The sequence below is a fragment of the Lemur catta genome, chromosome 1 (genome assembly GCF_020740605.2).
Source record: "Lemur catta isolate mLemCat1 chromosome 1, mLemCat1.pri, whole genome shotgun sequence".
Classification (NCBI taxonomy): Eukaryota; Metazoa; Chordata; class Mammalia; order Primates; family Lemuridae; genus Lemur; species Lemur catta.
In genome coordinates, this window is record NC_059128.1 from 144500120 (window position 1) to 144519309 (window position 19190).

A 19190-nucleotide genomic window follows, 5' to 3' on the forward strand; every position below is an offset into this window, starting at 1 on the left:
GGATATTAACCCCTTATTGGATATGACCCAAGATTGTCTTTTTACAATTGGTCTGTTTGAACCAGGATCCAACAAATTCGTACTATATTAGTATTTACATTCATTTGTTATGACTCAAGTCTTATCTAATCTGGAGGAAATCCCTCTCCCTGTTTCTCTCCTTTGTCATTGGCTTGTGGCAGAATCCAGGTCCATTGTCATATAGAATTATAGTTTTTTTTTTCTTTTGAGACAAAGTCTCACTCTGTCACCTGAGCTAGAATGCTGTGGCGTCAGCCTAGCTCATGGCAACCTCAAAGTCCTGGGTTCAAGTGATTCTCCTGCCTCAGCCTCCCGAGTAACTGGGATTACAGATGCACACCACCACACGTGGCCCTGACAGTGCCACCACAGCCTGTGTGTGAGGGTGCATGTGCGTGCATATATATGTCTCTCTGTGTGAGTTTGTATGTGTCCACTTGCCCACAAGTTTTTTGTGCAGGGGCTCTTGTGTGGTTGCTGTTTGTAAACAAACTTAAGGCAATCATGGTGCAGAAAGTTGGTGGGAAATAATTTTTCTATTTTTAGTGGATTCGGTTCTTGCTCTTGCTCAGGCTGGTCTCGAACTCCTGACCTCAAGCAATTCTTCCATTTGGGCCTCCCAGAGTGCTAGGATTATGGGCATGAGCCACCACACCCGGCCTAGAATTATAGTTTTTTATTTTAACTTTGCTGCTGCCTTCCAAAATTTCCTGGTTTTGCCTTTGTTAATTTCAGCAGCAAATTTTCCCTGTTGAAAATGAAAGTTTCTCTGTCAAAGTTTCCTAGAGGACTAAAACCGAAAATGAGAAGAGGAAGCTGTACCCACGTTTGGGAACCTAGCTGATGGGAAGGTGGGCTCTGGAGGGAGGCAGGTGTGAGGGGTGTGAGGAGTGCATATTAGGGTCAATACCCTGGCCTGAGAGAGCAGAGGCTTTTCCCATGGGGGATCTGGTGTTACTCAGAACCCCGCATGACCAGGAGCAGGCCCAGGACTGTCTCCCCAGTTGTGGGTGGCACTGCCAGGGCCACACTGTGTCTCTGCTTCCCAGAGGATGCTGGAGAGGATGGTCCTATCTCAGGGCCTTCCCAGGATTCCCTGGGGGCATGGGGCAAGGCTGGGGAGCCTACAGCACCCAGGTGATTCAGGAGCCAGGATGTGGTAACAGACAGACCATTGAGAGGACAGAAATCCACATGCACTGACAGCGTCTGAGCACTCTAAAATGTCATGAGAGTTTATCTCTGTGATTAGTATTATGCGTTTTTTTTCTTCAATATTTTCCAAATTTTCTTGAATGAAGAGTCAAAAAGGAATACATTTTCTTTAAAAATAGATCAATACCCTTAGGATTAACATAGCTATGCCCAAAGAAGACCATTAATAATAATAGCTTAGTTCTCGGATCTGTGGCTGGAGTGGGGGTCCTCCACACTCTCCTTGGAATCTAGAAGGTCAGCCCCTATCCACAGGCTGAGCCAGACAGGAGCATAGCACAACCCAGAGATGACTCAGTGTGACTGGAAGCAAGCAGGCTCCTGAGTGTCAAGAGCTGAAGTTAGTATTCCTGGTTCTGCCTGCAGCCCTACTTTGGCTTAACCTATGACGAGGGGCTCAGCTTTCAGGAAGCCTCTGCCAAACCCACTGGAACCCACCCAGTGGGCTAGCTTCTCTTAACAAGGAGAGCCTTACCCCAGGTTACTACTTCCAAACTCCTTCCACACACACATACACACACACATGTTTCCAAAGTAGAATATCCTTTAATTATAAACCCAGGATACAGGAGGAATGGCAAACACAGGCATTTCTCAGATATCTTTGAAATTTTCACAATACATACAAAACAGGTATAGAAGATGCTTTCTTGAAATTGTTTTTAAAATGCCCACTATCAAAGGCATGCAGGTGCATGGCAGCTGTCAAGATGATGCAGAGAGGGGCCTCCATTCCCTCCTGAGACCCCAAGGGAAGGCACCTTGTTCCAGCCTTGCTGGAGGTAGAGCAAAGAATAGATCCATTTTCTATTGGATTTGGGGTCATGGGGTCTGCCCTGGGGCACAGACACCTGAGACCATGACATTTTCTCCCAGAAGGAGAGCTTGAGGGTAATGTAAAAATTGCCCTGGGAGGGAGATCGCCTGTTGTGTGGGTTCACGCAGCTCTCTTCCTCTCCCTGCACTTCATGGAGGACATAAATACTGACACATTGGGTCCTTTCCAGAGTTTGGTTTCAATGAGTAGGAAAAAAAGAGAAAAGGAATACAAGAGTGCCCCATCTTTGTTAAGGGAGATAGATAGGTGGCCACCTAGTCATTCCTCGGAGCTGTCCCCAGGCAAACATGTATGCAGGTGTCTGTGTGTGTAAGGGTGCATGTGCATGCATATATATGTCTGTGTGTGTGAGTTTGTATGTGTCCACATGCCCACAAGTTTTGGGACAGGGGCTCTTGTGTGGTTGCTGTTTGTAAACAAATTTGTTAAGGCAATCATGGTGCAGAAAGTTGGTGGGAAAGCTTTCTGTGCATGGCCATGGAGGAAAGTTCCCTGCTCATATTGCTATGGTGACCCAGCCCCAGAACCCATATTTGATGGTATGCCAGAGGCCAGGATCCTATCTCACGCCAGCTGGAGCTGAGGTGATCATAGGCATCTCAACAGGGGGAACTGAAAAGCAGCCCCAACTGTGCATGCCAGTCTTTTCGGGGACTTGACACTGCTGAAGGTGGGGCAGAGGCTGGGAGGAGTCAAAGATGCAGATGAGAGGTGGACCCATTAGGGAATTGGGCTCAAGGTAGGATCTCCTTGTGCTGAGCCCCCTGCTTCCCCACTGCCTGGTGGGCAGGAGGAGGTGGGATGTGAGGTGTGCAACGATGCACTGACGCGTCAGTAGGCATCACTGTGGAAGCCACTGCCATGGTCCCAGCAGCAGCCAGCTCTCCCTCAGCCAAGATTTGTCTCCCCCAGGAGACCCAGAGCAGTGCTTCACCATTTCCTCCAGTCATTCAAACACAGATACTGCCTGTTCTCCTATCCTACTTCATAAGTGGGGAAACTGAGGCCAAAGATGTGTGAATGGCTCAGAGCTAGCTCTACTGGTCCTCCTCTTAGTCCTAGCTGGTCCTGTTCTTCACTGTCCTGACTGATAACCCAGCAGGTAGACGTGCCACTCACAGCCACTGGTTCCGGGCAGGGCATGGGATGTGATGATATCCAGCAGCTGCAGATGTGTCTGTGGAGTTGGCATCTCCAGGAATTAAGAGGCAAGTAGAGCACAGATTCTCCCTACAACTGACGAAGGACGCAGGGGCAGAAGTATGTGGACAGGCAGACAGATGCATACACACCCAAGGTCCCAGGGCAGTCTTTAGGGCAGGGACAAGGCCTTGGCAAGGCGAGTCCAGAACCACGACTTGGTGCAGGGGTTGGTGTAGTCACAGACAGTGATGAACCGCAAGATGCTGGGGAACTCCTTCTTCATTGCCTTGTACTTGATGGGGATCAGTCGCTTCTGATGGGCACCTGCAAGCCAGGGGGTACCATGCTGGCAGCAGGCCCTTGGCCCATGGTAGGGCAGGCCCAGTGCCCAACCCAAGGGTTAACAGCAGCCCTCCCCCAAATAGGTATCCTGGCACACATTCACCCACACAAGAGGCACACGCGTACACACGCTGAAGTGTGCACAGACCTACAGGAGTTCCTTGGTGCTGCATCCATAGCCTTTGGGGAGGGAAAACTGGCATCCTGAGGCCCCACCCACCCACTCCTCTCTGGCCAGTGCAAGGTTAAGCTTACCTGGAGAGAGGCTGAGTGCAAATTTGGTCTGGAAGTCACATTCCTTACTCTGCAGGTAATCATCAGAGACAACTACCACCATCCGGCGGCACCTAGGGGAAAGTGGGCAGGCTACAGGCCCTGTGGAGACTGTGTTCAGCATACACCCGGGGGGACAGCCTCAGGAGGGGCTCACTGTGCCCAGGCTAGACAGTGCCCAGCTGGAAGGAAACACCCAGCATGTGGACCCCTGGGTTTCATGCAGCCACCCACCTACCAACCCTTCGGTCCCTCAGCCAACCTCTTCTCAATGAGCTCACTGGCAATGGACCAGACACAGGTGCCAGGCAGGACATCACGGTCGGACACACACAACTTCAGCCGATAGTTTGTCTGTTCCAGTTGCCGGATCATCTCCTGCACAAACTGGATGTCGTTGGGGCAGTAGCAGATGAAGGCATCAAAACGCTCGGGCATTTGCCCTGGGTACAAAGCAGATGGTCAGAGCTCCAAAGAAATGCTGGAGAGGAGCCTAGCCGAGAGTCCTCAGCCTAGGCAACCCTGGTCCTGGGCCTTACACCCAACCCAAGATGACTAATCAGAGAAGGTGCCCTTCCCAGGAGAGGAAAGATGAGTACCCCTGGGGACCAAGCTCTGGATTAACCATAAGACAGACACATCATTTCATGAGTCTCATAGCAACTCTGAAGCTCAAAAACATGAAGTGACTTGACTATGGTCCCACAGCCCATCTGTTTCCAACATCCATGCTTTTAACACCACAATGTCCTATGGCCCAGCTGTTCCACCTGTCCCATGGAAACAGTATTGGACCCTTACCCAGGGGGTCATCAAGTGTGGTGATGCCTGCCAGTTCCACTGTCCGCGGGACACTGCTGTCTACAGCGGCCACTTGCAAGGGCTTCTCAGATTCTTCCTGTTGCTGCTTCAAAATATACTTTTGGCAATCCTCCTCTGTGAGGAAGAGACAGGGTGTGGCAGGCTCCCCAGGAGTGCCCCACCCCTCTACCCACAGTCAGGATCCAGCCCCTGTCCCACCTCTTCTGGCCTTGTTGTGTTCCAAATCTTCTCCAGCTCACTGGTGCTATCAGTAGCTTGACAGCTCTGAGAAGTTGAGCTCCCACTGGCTCTGACTGTTCCAAAGGGATGCCAATGGTGTTCTGGCTATCTGGGAAGCCACCAAGGTAAGGCTTATACTTCTCTGTCCCTCCCTAGGGCTCTAAGAATGAACTAGGGTAGGTTGGCTTATTCTGGGATCCAAGGTCCATGTGAGAGTAAGGGGCTTGGCATGCAAGAAGGGCTCAATGGTGCAATGAGTGCAGTGCAGGCTCCAACCCAGCAACCTGTGCCTGTCTGTGGGCAGCTGTACCTAATGCCTTGGCATGTATATTATGTAAGTGCTGGTGACTAGCAGAAGGGGCTACATTTTCTCAGGACCTGAGGTTTCCAAGACAGTCAGCTTCCAGTCCCTCACCTGCCCTGTTGCCCTACTTAAAACAGCCCAGATGCCTCCAGAGAAGCCTGATTCTAACTCCTGGCCCTACCTGAAAGCCTTTGCCTGAGCTGTTTCCTTCCCATCTCTGCCTTTTCGGGCCTTCGCAGCTCCTCTCCTGTCCCTATCATGTCCTGGATATTGATAGGGAACTGGACCCGCACAGTTCTTCCTCTGCAGGCTTCTCCAGACCCCGGAGGCAGGAAACCGGGGCCTCTCCAGAGAAGACTGGATGCTGAGGCCGGTGAAGGTCAGCCTCCTCATTCCCCATCCCCACCCCGGGTGTGAGGCCAGGAAGGGGGAGTCCTCACCAATGCTGGGTCTCAGCTCGACCAGCACGTCTTCGCGGCCCAGCTTGGCGAGCAGCTCGAGCAGTCGGCCTACTGAGGCGCCGCGGCGTCCCTGCCAGGCTTCCAACAGTCTGCCCGTGGGGTCGGCGAACGTCTCCAGCTGTCGGATCTCCAAGTACTCAAAGCCCATCTCCTCCGCCAGAGCGGTCCAGTCGGCCGCCACAGCCGTCCGCACATTCAAAAACAGCGACAGGCGTTGCCGCACTCGCATGTTGAGCGCAGCCAGAGGGAGGGAGGCCGTCGAGGAGGCAGGGGTCGCGGACCCCACGCCAGGGTCCCCTGCAGCCATGGCGGGCCGCCCTGGAGCCTCGGCGCTGTCGGGTCGCGTAGCCAACCGGCACTTCCTCTTTCCCCGCCCCGTCCCGCCTGCTTTCGCTTTCCGAGAAGTGCCGCCCCGCCCTACAATCTGGAGCCCCGCGCAGATGTGCGAAGGTGGGGGCCCCCATCCCTGCCCTCGCGGTCTGGGGGGCCGGTGGATGTTGGAACCTGGAACCTACCTTTTGAGATTTGGGGAGGTCCACGTAACTGCCCTCGAGGGTCGTAGGTGGGCGGTGGGGATCCGGGGGTTGGGGGGAAAGGGGAGACGACCCTCCTTTGGGGGTTGTAGGAAACGGGCCTTGCTCTTTGGCATTGGGAAGAGATGAGTCACATCCCTTCCACTGAGGATCTGAGGGGTACATACGGTCCTGCCCTCGAAGATGGCTGGCAGGGGACAAGGGGAGAGGCACCAGCTCTGCACCCCAGGATCTCTGGGAACGCACAATCCTGCCTATAGGAGTATGGGGAGGGATCTGCTGTGCACCCCGAGGTGGGAGCGGGAGTCTGAGGCATGCTGTGGGCCTGCCCTCGAAAGGGGTGTGTGTGTTGCGACCTTATCCTGCAGGGTTGGGGATCACAGGTGTCTAGGGGAAATCCAGTACTACTCTCCAGGGTCTCAGGTAAACACATAGCCCTGCCATAGGGCCTCGAGACGGCACGTGACCTTGCCCTTTAGGGTTGAGGACACAGTTCTGACCTGGGGAGCCCTGGTTCATTCATTCAACAGGTATTTATTGAGCACCTACTAAGTGTCAATCAAGTACGTTGCAGGCTCCCCAGACACAGGGTACCTCTCTGCCTTGGAGGAGACCCCAGCCTAGGGGGGAAGGTGGACACTAATCAAATTATTCCAATTGGGCCGGGCGCCGTGGCTCACGCCTGTAATCCTACCACTCTGGGAGGCCGAGGCGGGAGGATTGCTGGAGGACAGGAGTTGGAGACCTGCCTGACCAAGAGCAAGACCCCGTATCTACTAAAAATAGAAAGAAATTAGCTGGACAACTAAAAATATATAGAAAAAATCAGCCAGGCATGGTGCCGCATGCCTGTAGTCCCAGCTACTCGGGAGGCTGAGGCAGGAGGATCACTTGAGCCCAGGAGTTTGAGGTTGCTGTGAGCTAGGCTGACGCCACGACACTCTAACCCGGGCAAGAGTGAGACTCTGTCTCAAAAAAAAAAAAAAAACCCACGCAAATTATTCCAATTGGGTATAAAATTGGTAAAAGAAGCGTGGGATGTTCCCTCTCCTGTTAGGTTGTCACACCAAGGCACCTTTGTAAAATCCGTTCTCCCTGCTGGCCCGGAATTTCCAATTCCTTCGGTCTTCACGAAACACTTCCCGGCAAAGCCCAACCACGCCAGAGCAGGACTCGGGCGTCTCGGAAGTATTGAGCTGCCCGGCTTGGGTGCTGGGACCCTGGGGATAGCAAAGGCTACTAGGAACTGGGTAGAGGAATTCGAGCCCCAGCTTCCTCTTCCACACCAAGCAAAAAGCTGCAGGCGGAGCTCCTGGCCCTCCGCCTTCTGTTTGGCGTCGGGCAGTGGGCAGGGCTTTGGGGGTCCCGCCTGCGGTTTGGCAGCAAAAGGTTGAAAAAAGTGGAAAAGCTACGGTCTGCATTTCTGGGCGGGACTTCAGAAGGCCAACTTCCCGGTTGGCCGCGAGAGGCTACGGTAGGCGGGGCTTTGGGTGGAAAGCTCGTGTCGGTGGAGACCCCGGGCTTGGTCACAGACGGCCTGGTTGACTGCGGGAGGGTAGCCGTTGGGGAAAGGGAGAGGGCGGGTCTAACGCAGATTCGCCTTCTCGTTGGCTGCGGTGAGGCGGCCGGGACTTTTGGAAGGACGTTCGCGTCTGTCCACAGGGCTGTGGGCGGGGCTTAGGCCTCGCGGCTGCGGGTGTGGTTCTGCGCCTGCGCAGGCGACAGTGTGTTAGCTCCGACCGTCAGTTCGCCGGCAGGTAGCTCGTCTGTGGGGCCGAGCTGCGCGATGCGGAGGCTGCAGGTAGTGACGGGCCACCTGAGGGGCCAGCCGGATTCAGGCTGGGCGCCGCAGGCCGCTCCGTGCGTGAGCAGCTCCCCGCAGGCCTCCGCCGCGGACGTGGTGGTGGTGCACGGACGGCGCACGGCCATCGGCAGAGCGGGCCGCGGGGGCTTCAAGGTGAGGCCCATCGGTTTGGGCGTTGAGTGCGAGAAGACGGCCGGGCGGGCTGGGGGCAGGCTCATCTGCTTGGTTCCCCTCGACGCCGGAGGCAGCTCTGCACCCGAGATGTGGTCGCTTTGTCTCCCAGGGTGGGCACACGGGAGTGGGCGTCACCGTGGCTTCTCTTCCCGCTGCAGGACACCACCCCTGACGAGCTTCTCTCGGCCGTCATGACGGCGGTTCTCCGGGACGTGAAGCTGAGGCCGGAGCAGTTGGGCGACATCTGCGTAGGTGAGCGCACCACCCAGGCCCTGCGCTGTGCCCTCCCCTCTTTCCCGTTCCTGAAAAGCCCTCCCCACACCGAGTTTTCACTGAGGGGAACGTCAGTGGTCTCCACCTTCAGTCCAGCCCTACTTCCCACCCCTACGTCTACAGCCTTGACATGTAACAACATAATACGGCACCAGAGTCTCATCCAGTGGGTGCCTCCTCTAGGTCGGGAATCGGTTCCAACTCTCTGGAGTGATTGCAGGGCTTGGGGGAGGACGCTCAGGGAGGTGTGCATTTTCAGAAACTCATTTCTCTAACCGACGGGATTAGTTCTGTTAGACTTTAAGGTTTGCACTGCATTCTTCTTTTTTTAAAAGTCTTGCATGTTGCCTTTAAGGACAGGCAATCTGCCCATCTGTGCTGATTTGGAAAAGCAAGGAGCATGGGCAAGTGAGCTTGGAACCCTCAGGGACAGGAGCTGGTGTATGACCAGGACAAACTGTTGTATGGCTGGTTCTTCCTGCTCCAACCGCTTAAGTTCTAGAGCCGCAAAAGAGCCTACTAAGGGCTAAAGTCCTGAAGAAAGACCTGGAATGTCTCCTCTCTGGTATTCACAGCTATATCTTAGTGCCCAGAACATTACCTGGCACTGAATAAAGGTTTGTTGTCCACAGGAAATGTGCTTCAGCCTGGGGCTGGGGCAGTCATGGCCCGAATTGCCCAATTTCTGAGGTAAACTTTTCTAGTTCTAGCTCTGGGTTGGCCACTTTGACCCATGAGTGGGCCCAGGCCCCTGGGAACTCAGCCTGTGGGTGGGGGAGGATCAGGTTGGACGTTAGACCTTGAGGCAACCAGAATTTTTAGCACCTTCCTCTAGTAGACTTAACCTTTCCCCTGAGTTTGAAGCAAGGGTGTATTACCCAGTGCTGAGTCAAAACACCTGGGGCCTTTGGGACTGAAGCAAAAGTTCTCTGTGGCTTGATTTTTAGCCAAAGCCAGCTTGTTGCTTGCCTCTTTAAAGTGTGGACTCTGTCCTTATCTGTCGTGTAAATAATCAAGCAGGCATGCTGAAGAGTGACTTTGAACCTTTATGCTGGTTGAGCAAGCTGGGAACTCCAGTCATATCCCATCTGCAGAGACGTGGGGATAGGACAGAACTCTGGGGAGGGAGGGACCCCAGCAGGAGCCCTGGGAAACTTGCACTTAAACACTTGCTGTCCCAAGATGGGGGAGCAGTCTTAAATTATTTTCATGTGTACATTTAAGAATTTCTTAGCTTTGTACTTCCCCCTGCTTGGAGAGAAATAATAGGAACATTAGCCAGTGAAGCAACAGGGAAAACCAAAATCTCTGGGAACCGGGAGAGGTTCAGACTTCTTAGCCTGTAGTTCAAGGCCTCCTGCAATCTGACTCCAGACTTACCTTCCAGCCTCATCTCCCAGCTGCTTACTTGCCTTGACTTATGTTCTGTCAGCCAGCCTGTTTGCCTGCTATCTTCCCTCTTCTGGTCACTTTGTCCCCTTGAAGTGCTATCCCTACCTCCTCTTTCTGCCTTAGCTAAAGCCTATCCAAACACAGTCTCACCATTTTAGCATGACTTAGCCAAGCTCTCAGGCTTAAAATAAGAGCCCCTTCCTCTCCAGTAGCTAGCCATGTACTTCTGTGTGATGTGGTTTTGCCATCTTGCCCTGTTATTTCAATCTCTGCTAGTTGATTCATTTTCTGTGTGTTGCTAGGGCATCCTCTAGGGCACAGTATTATTTGTAAGCATCTCAGCATCCTTCAAGTGGTGCCTCGTGCTAAGTGTGTATTTAGTGAACACTTGGTGGATTGGGTGAAGGAGTGGGAACTACATAAATAGGGAGTTAGGGGACCTGGGAGGGGTTAAACAGGCTGTACAGGCCTAAAAGGCTGTCCACCTGAAAGGGTCTCTGCAGAGCCTGGCCTGGCACTAGCTCAGGGGTTCCCAACGTCGGCTGCACACCAGAATCACCAGGGTACTTTTACTCCCTGATGTTCTGAGGCCATGGGTCTGTGGAGGGCCTAGAGATTTCCCTAGGGCTTTGTACTGTTAGCCAAGGCAGGTTATATCAGGAGGGGCAGCCTTACTAGCGTCCAGGGCTCAGACCAGTGTGAGAGCCTGAGGGAAACCACCAGAGCAAGGGATGTTAGAATACATGGTGTCCATCAGACTTCTTTATCCAGGTGGGAACAGGCTCTCAGGAGTGAATGGGAACATGAAGGGTTAGCCATGTGGTTACTGGTAAGTCTGAGAGAGTGAGGATGGCCTCTGGCCTCAGACTTTAGGCATTTCTATTGCTCTGGTGCTCTGTTCTGGTAACAGGCCCTCTTCTCTGTTCTTTGGGGGAAACAGACATATATAGTTTTCATTTTGAATCTTCAAAGGGAGAGAACGAAGGATTTCTGTGGCCCAAACAGGCTTCTCTTGCCTTTGGGCTGTGCTTGGCCTTTGGTTGAGGAGAGTCACAGAAGGTAGGGCATGTATTTGTGGGACCCTGGGGAGTAAGAGCCTGCAGAGATGGGGCCCCCCAGTAGCTGCCCACTCCCCATTCCATGGATCTGGCCTGACATGAAGTCAGGGCTGCTGGGTTTGTTCCCCTGGTCTTTGTACCCCCTGATGGGGGCAGTTAGAAGCACAGGCCTGACTTCCATTAGAGCCTGGCAGGGGAGAGGGGACTCACTCTACTGTTTCACCTTCTGTTTCAGTGACATCCCAGAGACTGTGCCTTTGTCTACTGTCAATAGACAGTGTTCATCGGGGCTACAGGCAGTGGCCAGCATAGCTGGTAAGTTGGGACTGAGTGGGTGCCCACTGACCCAGCCTGGCCTTGGTTCCGGCCCCGTGGGTTGGGTCAGCAAAGTCAGTGTCTGCTAGGCAAGCAATTAGGATTTCTGAGAGGACTCTAACCACAGAAAGAGTGAAGGAACACCCCTTGCTACTGCCCCAAGCCTTTTTCTGAACACTCCTGGGTCTTCCATCTCTGAGGCTGGGGCTGAGTCCCACCTAGAGACCAGGTGGGGAAGAGGCTCTGCTGCTTCCAGAACAGATGGATTCTGGCAAAGGATGTTTATGAAATGCTTTTGTTGCAGGTGGCATCAGAAATGGGTCTTATGACATTGGCATGGCCTGTGGGTAAGAATTTTTTTCTGCTGGAGCTTATTAACCAACTTATGACCATAAAACTAATTTTTATCTTCTAAATTCTTGGAGGCCATGATTTCAGGATTCCCCTGTCCCCTTTAGGCAGCTGGCTGAGAGTGTGTTCTCACAAAGGCAGTTTAGGAGTGGTTCCCAACTCCGGCTGCTTCAGAAATTGCTCACACCTTTCAGCCTAGCAGGGGAGAGCAGGCTGGAAAATGTGGGCAAGAAATTTGACAAAATATAACACTTGGGTTTCCTTTTGTGGCCCTTGTTGATTCATCATGCTGCTGAGAGAAGTTGCAGTTTTCGTTCCCTAAAGCCAGGGACAGCTGCCTACTCTATAACTAGTTTGTTCATCTTACTAGGCTGTCTGTCTCCTGGTCTTCCAGCTGCCTACTGGGTTCTGAGGGATATAGTTAGATCTTTGGTGGTTTGGTCACTATCACCTCTACCAGGATTGTGGCTCCATCTTTGGCTGCAACGAATAGAGTTGCAGAAGTTGTATTTGACAGTGTCTCCAGGGAAGGGAAGGGCACTGGAGCTTGGGCTTGTGGGGCATTGGGAGGGCAGGGGGAGTGAGGGCTTTGGCAGGCTTAGGGACAGGAGCAGCCCTGGGGTTCTGATGTGTTCCTGCTGCCTTTCAGAGCCTCTTGATAGTGTTTCTTGATAGAAGCATTGCCAGCCCCTGTCCCAGGGCCATGCTAACTGGAACTGGATTGGAATGCCCTGTCTGCAGTTGTAAATAAGGCCAAAGATGCCCCTGCAGAGACTTTGGCCACTGCCCTTTGATTTCTTTCATGTCCCTCTAGGTTACTGGGGGAGAGGTGGTGTGAGTAACTTAAAACGAAATGGAGCCTTCATGAGTTTCTTAGAAGGCATCAGATTCCCAAGTAGGTTAAGGACCCTGGTACTAGGATATTAAGGATCTGGGCCAGGACTGACACCCACATCATAGCTTATTCCCCATAAGCTTTGATCATGACGTGTGGCCAAAGGCATCCTAGTTGGGAGTAGGCTCTAGGGCCAGACTACCTAAATTTGGATCCAGGCGGGGTGACTGTGGACAAGTTACTCAACCTGTATGGACCTCATTATCCTCATCTATGAAATGGGACACCTCCCTCAGCTCTGTTGAAGTTGATGAGATTAAATGGAGTAATAACAGGTTACACTGCAGGGCACATACCCTGTAACTGACATGGTTTGAAGCACTCTGATATCTGCAGAGAGTTCAAAATAGTGCTGGGCACGTGAAAAGCACTCAGTCAAGGTTACCTGTTACCATCCCTTGAGGCCTGATGGTCCCCCACCTCTTGGAAGCCCTTTTTGACCACACTAAGCTGGGGAGCTCGCCTTCCTCTCAGCTTGTAGCACTTCCTTTTCTATGTAGGTCAGATCACTCTTTGATCTGAGCTTTGTGGTTACTTTTAAAATATTTGTCTCTTCTCCCCTCTGAATTTGTGGGCCCCAAGGGCAGAGCCCGAGCTTGTTGAATGTATTTCTCCACTGTGGCTGACACCCGAAGACTTTCCTCCCCACCTGGCCATTGGCTGAGTTAGCAGTTATATAGGGAAGCATAGCCCTGCCCCTGGGAGTGTGGACTGTGCAGTGCTCTGTCCTGGGGTGGGGGTGGAGGCAGAGACAGGGCTCAGCAGTCCTGCGTCCCCAGCTCTGCCAAGTACCTGGCCAAGTGCCCTGCCTGTGGCTCCCAGACAGCCCACTGGGCTTCCTGGGGGCTCTCTGGCTATTTCCCAGCACTTGCCAAATGTATAGCCATCCCTGGGGAAGTCCTGCTAGGGGTCTACTCACCTCTTCCTCCTTCTGCTCCTCCTCAGGGTGGAGTCCATGTCCCTGGCCGACAGAGGGAACCCCGGAAATATTACTTCCCGTTTGGTGGAGAACGAGAAGGCTAGAGATTGCCTGATTCCCATGGGGTGAGTGTCCCCCTAGCTCCGTGTGTTTGTGCCCTCTCAGCTTCTGCCTGGCCTGGAGCAGGGGCCGAGGAACTTTATCATCTCTGTGGCTGGCGGTGCCAAGCCTTGGCCTCCTTCCTTTGGGAATAGTCTGCCCTGCAGAGACTCTGAGGGTGTGATTTGATCCTGCCCTTGACCTTCCTTTCCTGAGGCCTCCAGGTCCTCTCTGTGCGCCTGAGTTTCCAAACATAGCCCACGCTGTCACCCCGACACTCAGGTACTCAGTCACAGGAAGGACAATGGCAGTTTTTACCCCAAATCCTTAGAGGCTTAGAAAGTTGAGAAGGAGGTGGAGACCTTTTGATTACTGAATATGCAGGTGGGGGAACTCAGGCCCTGTCAGGTGCAACATGAAAAACATGTTGCATTTGTCTGGAGCACCTTAGCTCTGCAGCCAGTGTCTCTGAGCTTCCAAGGTCCATGGGCAGGGAGGCCTGGCTCCAGTGGATATGTGATATGTGAGGAGATTGAGGCTTGGAGAGGGCAGTGCCTTGGCTTCTTCCACATACCATATCTCTAAGGGAAGCCTATAAAGCCAGAATCCTAGGCTAAAAGGCCTACCTGTGGCTCTGGGCTCCCAGGATAAGAATAGGCCCCAGGCAAGGTGACCAGAAAGCCTAGGTTTGGCCCTTCCAGAGGGGATGTGGGAGTTCTCATCTCCCTACATTAAAGCAGTTTTCTTTGAGGCAGGGAAGAGTAACCAGTTAGTGTCCCCACCCAAACCCTCCTCCACCCCTCTTCTCTGTGCAGAGGCAGCTCACCCAGGGGACGAACTCTTATCTGCAACAGCCCTCCCCAGCTCCCATGCAGGCTGCCCTCTGTCTTGGAGAAGGTCTCTTTGGATTGGCCAGCGTTGCTGACTCCCTCTGTGCCTGTACGTCCACCCTAGGGGTGGGTGTACCACATCCTGAGTCATCACTCCTATCTCTGTGGCCTGGACTGGCCCTCCTGTCGTCCCCTGCTTACAGCCCTAGGACCCAGAGTTCCAAGCGCAGCTCTACAGCCTGGTCCAGTCCCCAGAGTGCCCACACTATTTGCTGTTTGTGTTCCAGGATAACCTCGGAGAATGTGGCTGAGCGGTTTGGCATTTCACGGGAGAAGCAGGATGCCTTTGCGCTGGCTTCCCAGCAGAAGTGAGTGCTGCGTGGGGGGGTGTTCACAGTGCTGGAGAGTGAAGTGCTGAGGCTATCCTGAGTAGTTTGAAGTAGCACTGTCCTGAGGATACAGCTGGGCAGTGACCAGAGCCACTATAGGTTTGTAGCACTTCCAGCTTCTGTTACTGTCTGTTCACCCTGAGTGTTTTCTCCCTGCTTTGACCTCAGTTTCCCCATCTATTCATTGGGGGCAGAATGAGGGCCAGAACTCTCTTCTCTAACTGGCTTTGGTTTGGTGATTGGATATGGCAGCCACAGGCTTCTCTGGGTAGCCTGGAGTATGGGGCCAGCAGTGCTAGGGACCCTGGCATCCTAGCTTCTGGCCCATGCTGTGTCTGTGGTAGCCTGCTGAGGCAGGAGCTGGGGATGACATCATGGAAATGCCAGGGCCGCAGGCCTCTGGCAGGGACAGGCTAGGTTAGTAAGCCCCGGCTGTTCAGAGAGATGACAGCAATGGAAGGGAGTGGTATCTGGGCCAGGTGGGCTTCTCTGAGGCAGTGATTCTTAGCCATTTGCAGTTAGGTAACCATTGGAAAATTCGTGGGAAGCATCAGATTCCTTCCCATTGGAATGTCCCTGGGCACTTATATTTTGCACATGATTGCAAATGCCTTGTGCTTTAAAACTGTTTAAGTACAAAAATGTATGGAGTAGTTTAGTATGTGTCATTTTAAATATGTAGAAACTGGGGAGTGGATGAAGTTGAGCTGTTAGGTTTGAACAGAAAAGTCAGCAGAACCCAGCACAAATATTCGTGGGGCTCCATCCTCAGTTTAGCAGAGAGACCCAAGCAGGCTTAGGCCCTTTTGGACGAAGGGCTCTAAGGCGGGCACACCACCTCCAAACTTCCTCCTCCCCTTTGAGTTTGGGATTGGCCATGATCTGGAGATCTGGGGCTGATGGCAGAGAAGGCCCTGTAAGGCTTTGGGCATGCCAACTCCCAGGAGCAGGTGGGGGTGGTGAGGAACCCCCACCAATCCCTCAGAGCTCCCCCAAGGCTAAATTGTCCCCAAATTTAGCAGTCTGAGTTTGCATTTGCCCAAATAGGCAGCAGGGGGGGGAGGGAAGAAGGGAACCTGAGCCTGGCTGTCCCTGGTGCTGGCAGGGCAGCAAGAGCCCAGAGCAAGGGCTGTTTCCTAGCTGAGATTGTGCCTGTGACCACCACGGTCCATGATGACAAGGGCAACGAGAGGAGCATCACTGTGACCCAGGATGAGGGTATCCGCCCCAGCACCACCATGGAGGGCCTGGCTAAACTGAAGCCTGCATTCAAGAAGGATGGCTCTACCACGGCTGGTGAGACCGGGCTGGGGGGGGGGGGCATGAGGAAAGGGGCACGCATGCTGGGTGCTCTGCTCTGGGAGTCTGGAGCAGACCAGGCCTCTCTGTAAGGTGGATGTGGGAGGGCCGGATCTCCTCAAGCCTGCTCTGATGCCACAATTTGCCCCTAGGAAACTCTAGCCAGGTGAGTGATGGGGCAGCTGCCATCCTGCTGGCCCAGAGGTCCAAGGCAGAAGAGTTGGGCCTTCCCATCCTTGGGGTCCTGAGGTCCTATGCAGTGGTTGGGGTCCCGCCTGACATCATGGGCATTGGACCTGCCTATGCCATCCCTGTAGCTTTGCAAAAAGCAGGTAAGGTGGCTCCTTCACACCCTAGATCTGGGTCCCACTTGGACCTTATTCTTGCCTTGCATGCTATTGCTGGGGGTGTAGCAGGGGACAGGTGGTTGGGGGGAGGCCCTTTGGGTGCTGCGGAGTGAAGGTAGGGCAGGCCAGCACCCCATACCCCAAAGCTAGGACCTGCTCACGCTTTTGGAAGAAACAGATACCCAGGCAGCCTGTAGGCCCATGGTTGGGGCAGGGCCCCGGGGAGACTAAGAGTCCTGCTTAAGGGGCCACTGTGTCAGCGCAGATCTTTACCTTGCTTGCAGGACTGACTGTGAATGATGTGGACATCTTTGAGATCAATGAGGCCTTTGCAAGTCAGGTGAGCCCTGTTTCTCAACACTGCCTTGGCCATGGGCAGCCTAGGTGGAACAAGCAGGCATGTGGTACAGGGGAGGGGGCGACAGGGCTACAGCTGATGCTCTGCCTCCCTCCAGGCTGTCTACTGTGTGGAGAAGCTAGGACTCCCCCGTGAGAAAGTGAACCCTCTAGGGGGTGCAGTGGCTTTAGGGCACCCACTGGGCTGCACTGGGGCACGACAGGTCATCACACTGCTCAACGAGCTGAAGCGCCGCGGGAAGAAGTAAGGCTGCTCCTCATGGGGTGTCGGGGTGGGGGGGCAAGCTGGGGCATCTGAGGGGCACGGGATGGGGGAGATGGGGTTTGGATCATAATCCCAAAAGACACAATCCTGAACGCCATAATCCCAGATGTTGAAATCCTGAAAGCTATAGTCTGGGGAAGGGATTAGCATGTTTTCAGTCATAGGATAGTTGCATCATGTTAGGTGGAACCTGTTATTTATTTGGAAATTAAGTATGGTTTAAGGAGATGTGTATGGGCATCAAGTTGACAAGGAGTGAATTTTTGGACTTAATTTGAGGTGTCAACTTGACCAGATTAAGAAATATCTAGAAACCTGGTAAAGCATAATTTTGGCTGTGTCTGTGTTTCCAGAGGAGATTAGCGTATGAGTCTGAGCGCGCTAGGTGGGAGAGAGCTGCCCTCAGTGTTGGCAGGCACCATCTGATTGGCTGGGGGCCTGGAGAGAACAAACAGGGAAGGTGAACTGGTCTCTCTCCTGAGAGCTGGGACAGACTTTTCTCCTACTGCCTTGAAATCAGAAATTTGACTCCACGAAAGTCCATTACCACAACGCTGACTTTGTGTGTAAGCATTGTGCGTGTACGTGAAAACACTGACACTTCCTCAGTAAATGAAGAGATGTCCTTTTTGCACATCTGTATTTGTGAAAAATGAAATTTCTCAAGATCTCTTGGCTCTTGGGCAACTGCGTATGTGGTAGTGAGCCATCATGGTTTTTGATCAATCTTGTCAAAAGACTTAGTTTGTCCATCACAACATTTTGACGGCCGCAGTTACAAAGCGGGGTGCACATAATCACCAACCGCAGTGATATGTTTATAAATTTTGCTTTTTGACCTATTTCTCTATGAATATGGTTCATCTGCTCGTAACAAACTTGTGCAGCTGTCATTGGTATACCTGAGTGTTTACACTTACAAAAATATGTATGTTATTATTGCCTATTTTATTGTGTAAAGTGGCCTATGAAGTGCTCTGTTGTGTTTTCGTTTCTCAAATAAATCCCCTTTTAAAAACTCAAAAGATATTTTTTCTAGAACTATGTTTTCAGGATTTTGATCTTTCAGGATTTCAACATTCGGGATTATGGTGTTCAGGATTATGTCTTTTGGGATGATGATCAGCTCCTGGGGAGGGGGACAGGTACACATCAACACTCTGAACTGAGGATGTAGGGGCAGGATCCCCGTGTTCCTGAGGGCCAGGTTTGAACAGGCCCCTGGCCTGCAGTGGGCATCTGCCACCCTGTGTGTGCACCTAGGCGGAAGGTCAGGGTACTGCTTGCCCCCACATCTGGTCTGATGGTTCTGCATCCTCTGTGTCCATGACGGCCTTGGTCCATTCCAGCTCAGCCTGGTCTGGGTGTAGCTTGGTGGTCGGGCCTCTGCCCAGCATGCCTTTGCCCAGCCAACTCGGTTTTGTTTCCACAGGGCATATGGAGTGGTGTCCATGTGTATCGGGACTGGAATGGGAGCCGCTGCTGTCTTTGAATACCCTGGGAACTGAGGGAGGCCCTGGGCTAGAGGCTCCACACAGACCGTCCTGCTCTAGCAGGAAGGGAGCAACACTACAGAAGCGAAACCACATGGGAAAATTCAGCACTGGTGGTGGTGGAAGCAGAGAAATCAAAGCACGAACTAATCTGGAAAACACGAACACTGATGACATAGTATAGGAGTGGGTGGGGTGGGGGGATCACCCCCTGTCAGGCCCCCTCTAGCTGGGCCAAAGTCAGCCAGGGTCACCCAGGCCACAAGGTCATCGTGTAATTCCTGGGGGAAGGGAGATTCACGGATGGGGACTGTAATAGACACAGTAAATGTGTGTTAACCTACGGGCCAGTTTTTGCCATGCCGGTCTTTGTGCTCAATCTGAGTGTTGATTCTTAACTGCTAAGGTCTCCACCTATCGTTTACATTAGCTCTGAGGATACTGGCAGGGCCTATGCTGAGACCAGGTCATGGAAGGGGGCTCCTCCATTCCAGGAGCTGCTTAGAGGTCCCAGTGTATGTTCTGCCCAGCAGACCTGCTCCTCAGCCCGAGGCCACATTGATTCCACAGCTGGGGGCTGGGGCTGAGGGGTGGGCAGAGCCTCAGAGCTGGTGAGGCAACATGTATCTCTCATCGTAAGAGCCTTGGCCCCGGAGCCGCAGGGTGCAGGCCGCCTCACCGAGCACGCCTTCCACCACCAGCGTGGACTCGTACAGCTCACTGCTCCTGTGGGGAGTGGGTGGGGCAGAGGTTAGGACG

The 19190-nt window shown here is 53.1% G+C and overlaps 3 protein-coding genes across 7 annotated transcripts in view; 1 reads left to right on the plus strand and 2 right to left on the minus strand.

Annotated features, from left to right (window-relative positions):
- Nucleotides 1-1762: 1762 nt before the first annotated feature.
- MYD88 (MYD88 innate immune signal transduction adaptor) lies at nt 1763-6114 on the minus strand. The gene is made up of 5 exons (XM_045536630.1): nt 5618-6114; nt 4634-4768; nt 4095-4275; nt 3815-3906; nt 1763-3541 (listed from the first exon to the last, which is right to left on the minus strand). Exons 1-5 carry the CDS (start codon nt 5943-5945, stop codon nt 3387-3389), a joined length of 891 nt encoding a protein of 296 aa, XP_045392586.1. The 5' UTR covers nt 5946-6114; the 3' UTR covers nt 1763-3386.
- On the plus strand, nt 4875-18774 carry ACAA1 (acetyl-CoA acyltransferase 1). 3 transcript variants are annotated; one of them, XM_045536627.1, is made up of 12 exons: nt 4875-4998; nt 8308-8401; nt 9055-9112; nt 11108-11187; nt 11492-11534; nt 13379-13477; nt 14569-14649; nt 15776-15966; nt 16122-16301; nt 16601-16656; nt 16772-16917; nt 18371-18774. In XM_045536627.1, exons 2-12 carry the CDS (start codon nt 8341-8343, stop codon nt 18444-18446), a joined length of 1071 nt encoding a protein of 356 aa, XP_045392583.1. In that variant the 5' UTR covers nt 4875-4998; nt 8308-8340; the 3' UTR covers nt 18447-18774. The 3 variants fall into 3 exon arrangements, with proteins under 3 accessions (XP_045392583.1, XP_045392585.1, XP_045392578.1); XM_045536629.1 differs by lacking the exon at nt 4875-4998 and adding an exon at nt 7179-7645; XM_045536622.1 differs by lacking the exon at nt 4875-4998 and adding an exon at nt 7691-8128.
- The window catches only part of DLEC1 (DLEC1 cilia and flagella associated protein), a 72129-nt gene continuing 71520 nt past the window's right edge, over nt 18582-19190 (minus strand). For all 3 annotated transcript variants that reach the window (XM_045536600.1, XM_045536594.1, XM_045536608.1), the window contains one exon: nt 18582-19157. In XM_045536600.1, coding sequence (XP_045392556.1) covers nt 19034-19157 — 124 coding nt within the window. In that variant the 3' untranslated portion in view covers nt 18582-19033. The remainder of the gene's footprint in view (nt 19158-19190) is intronic.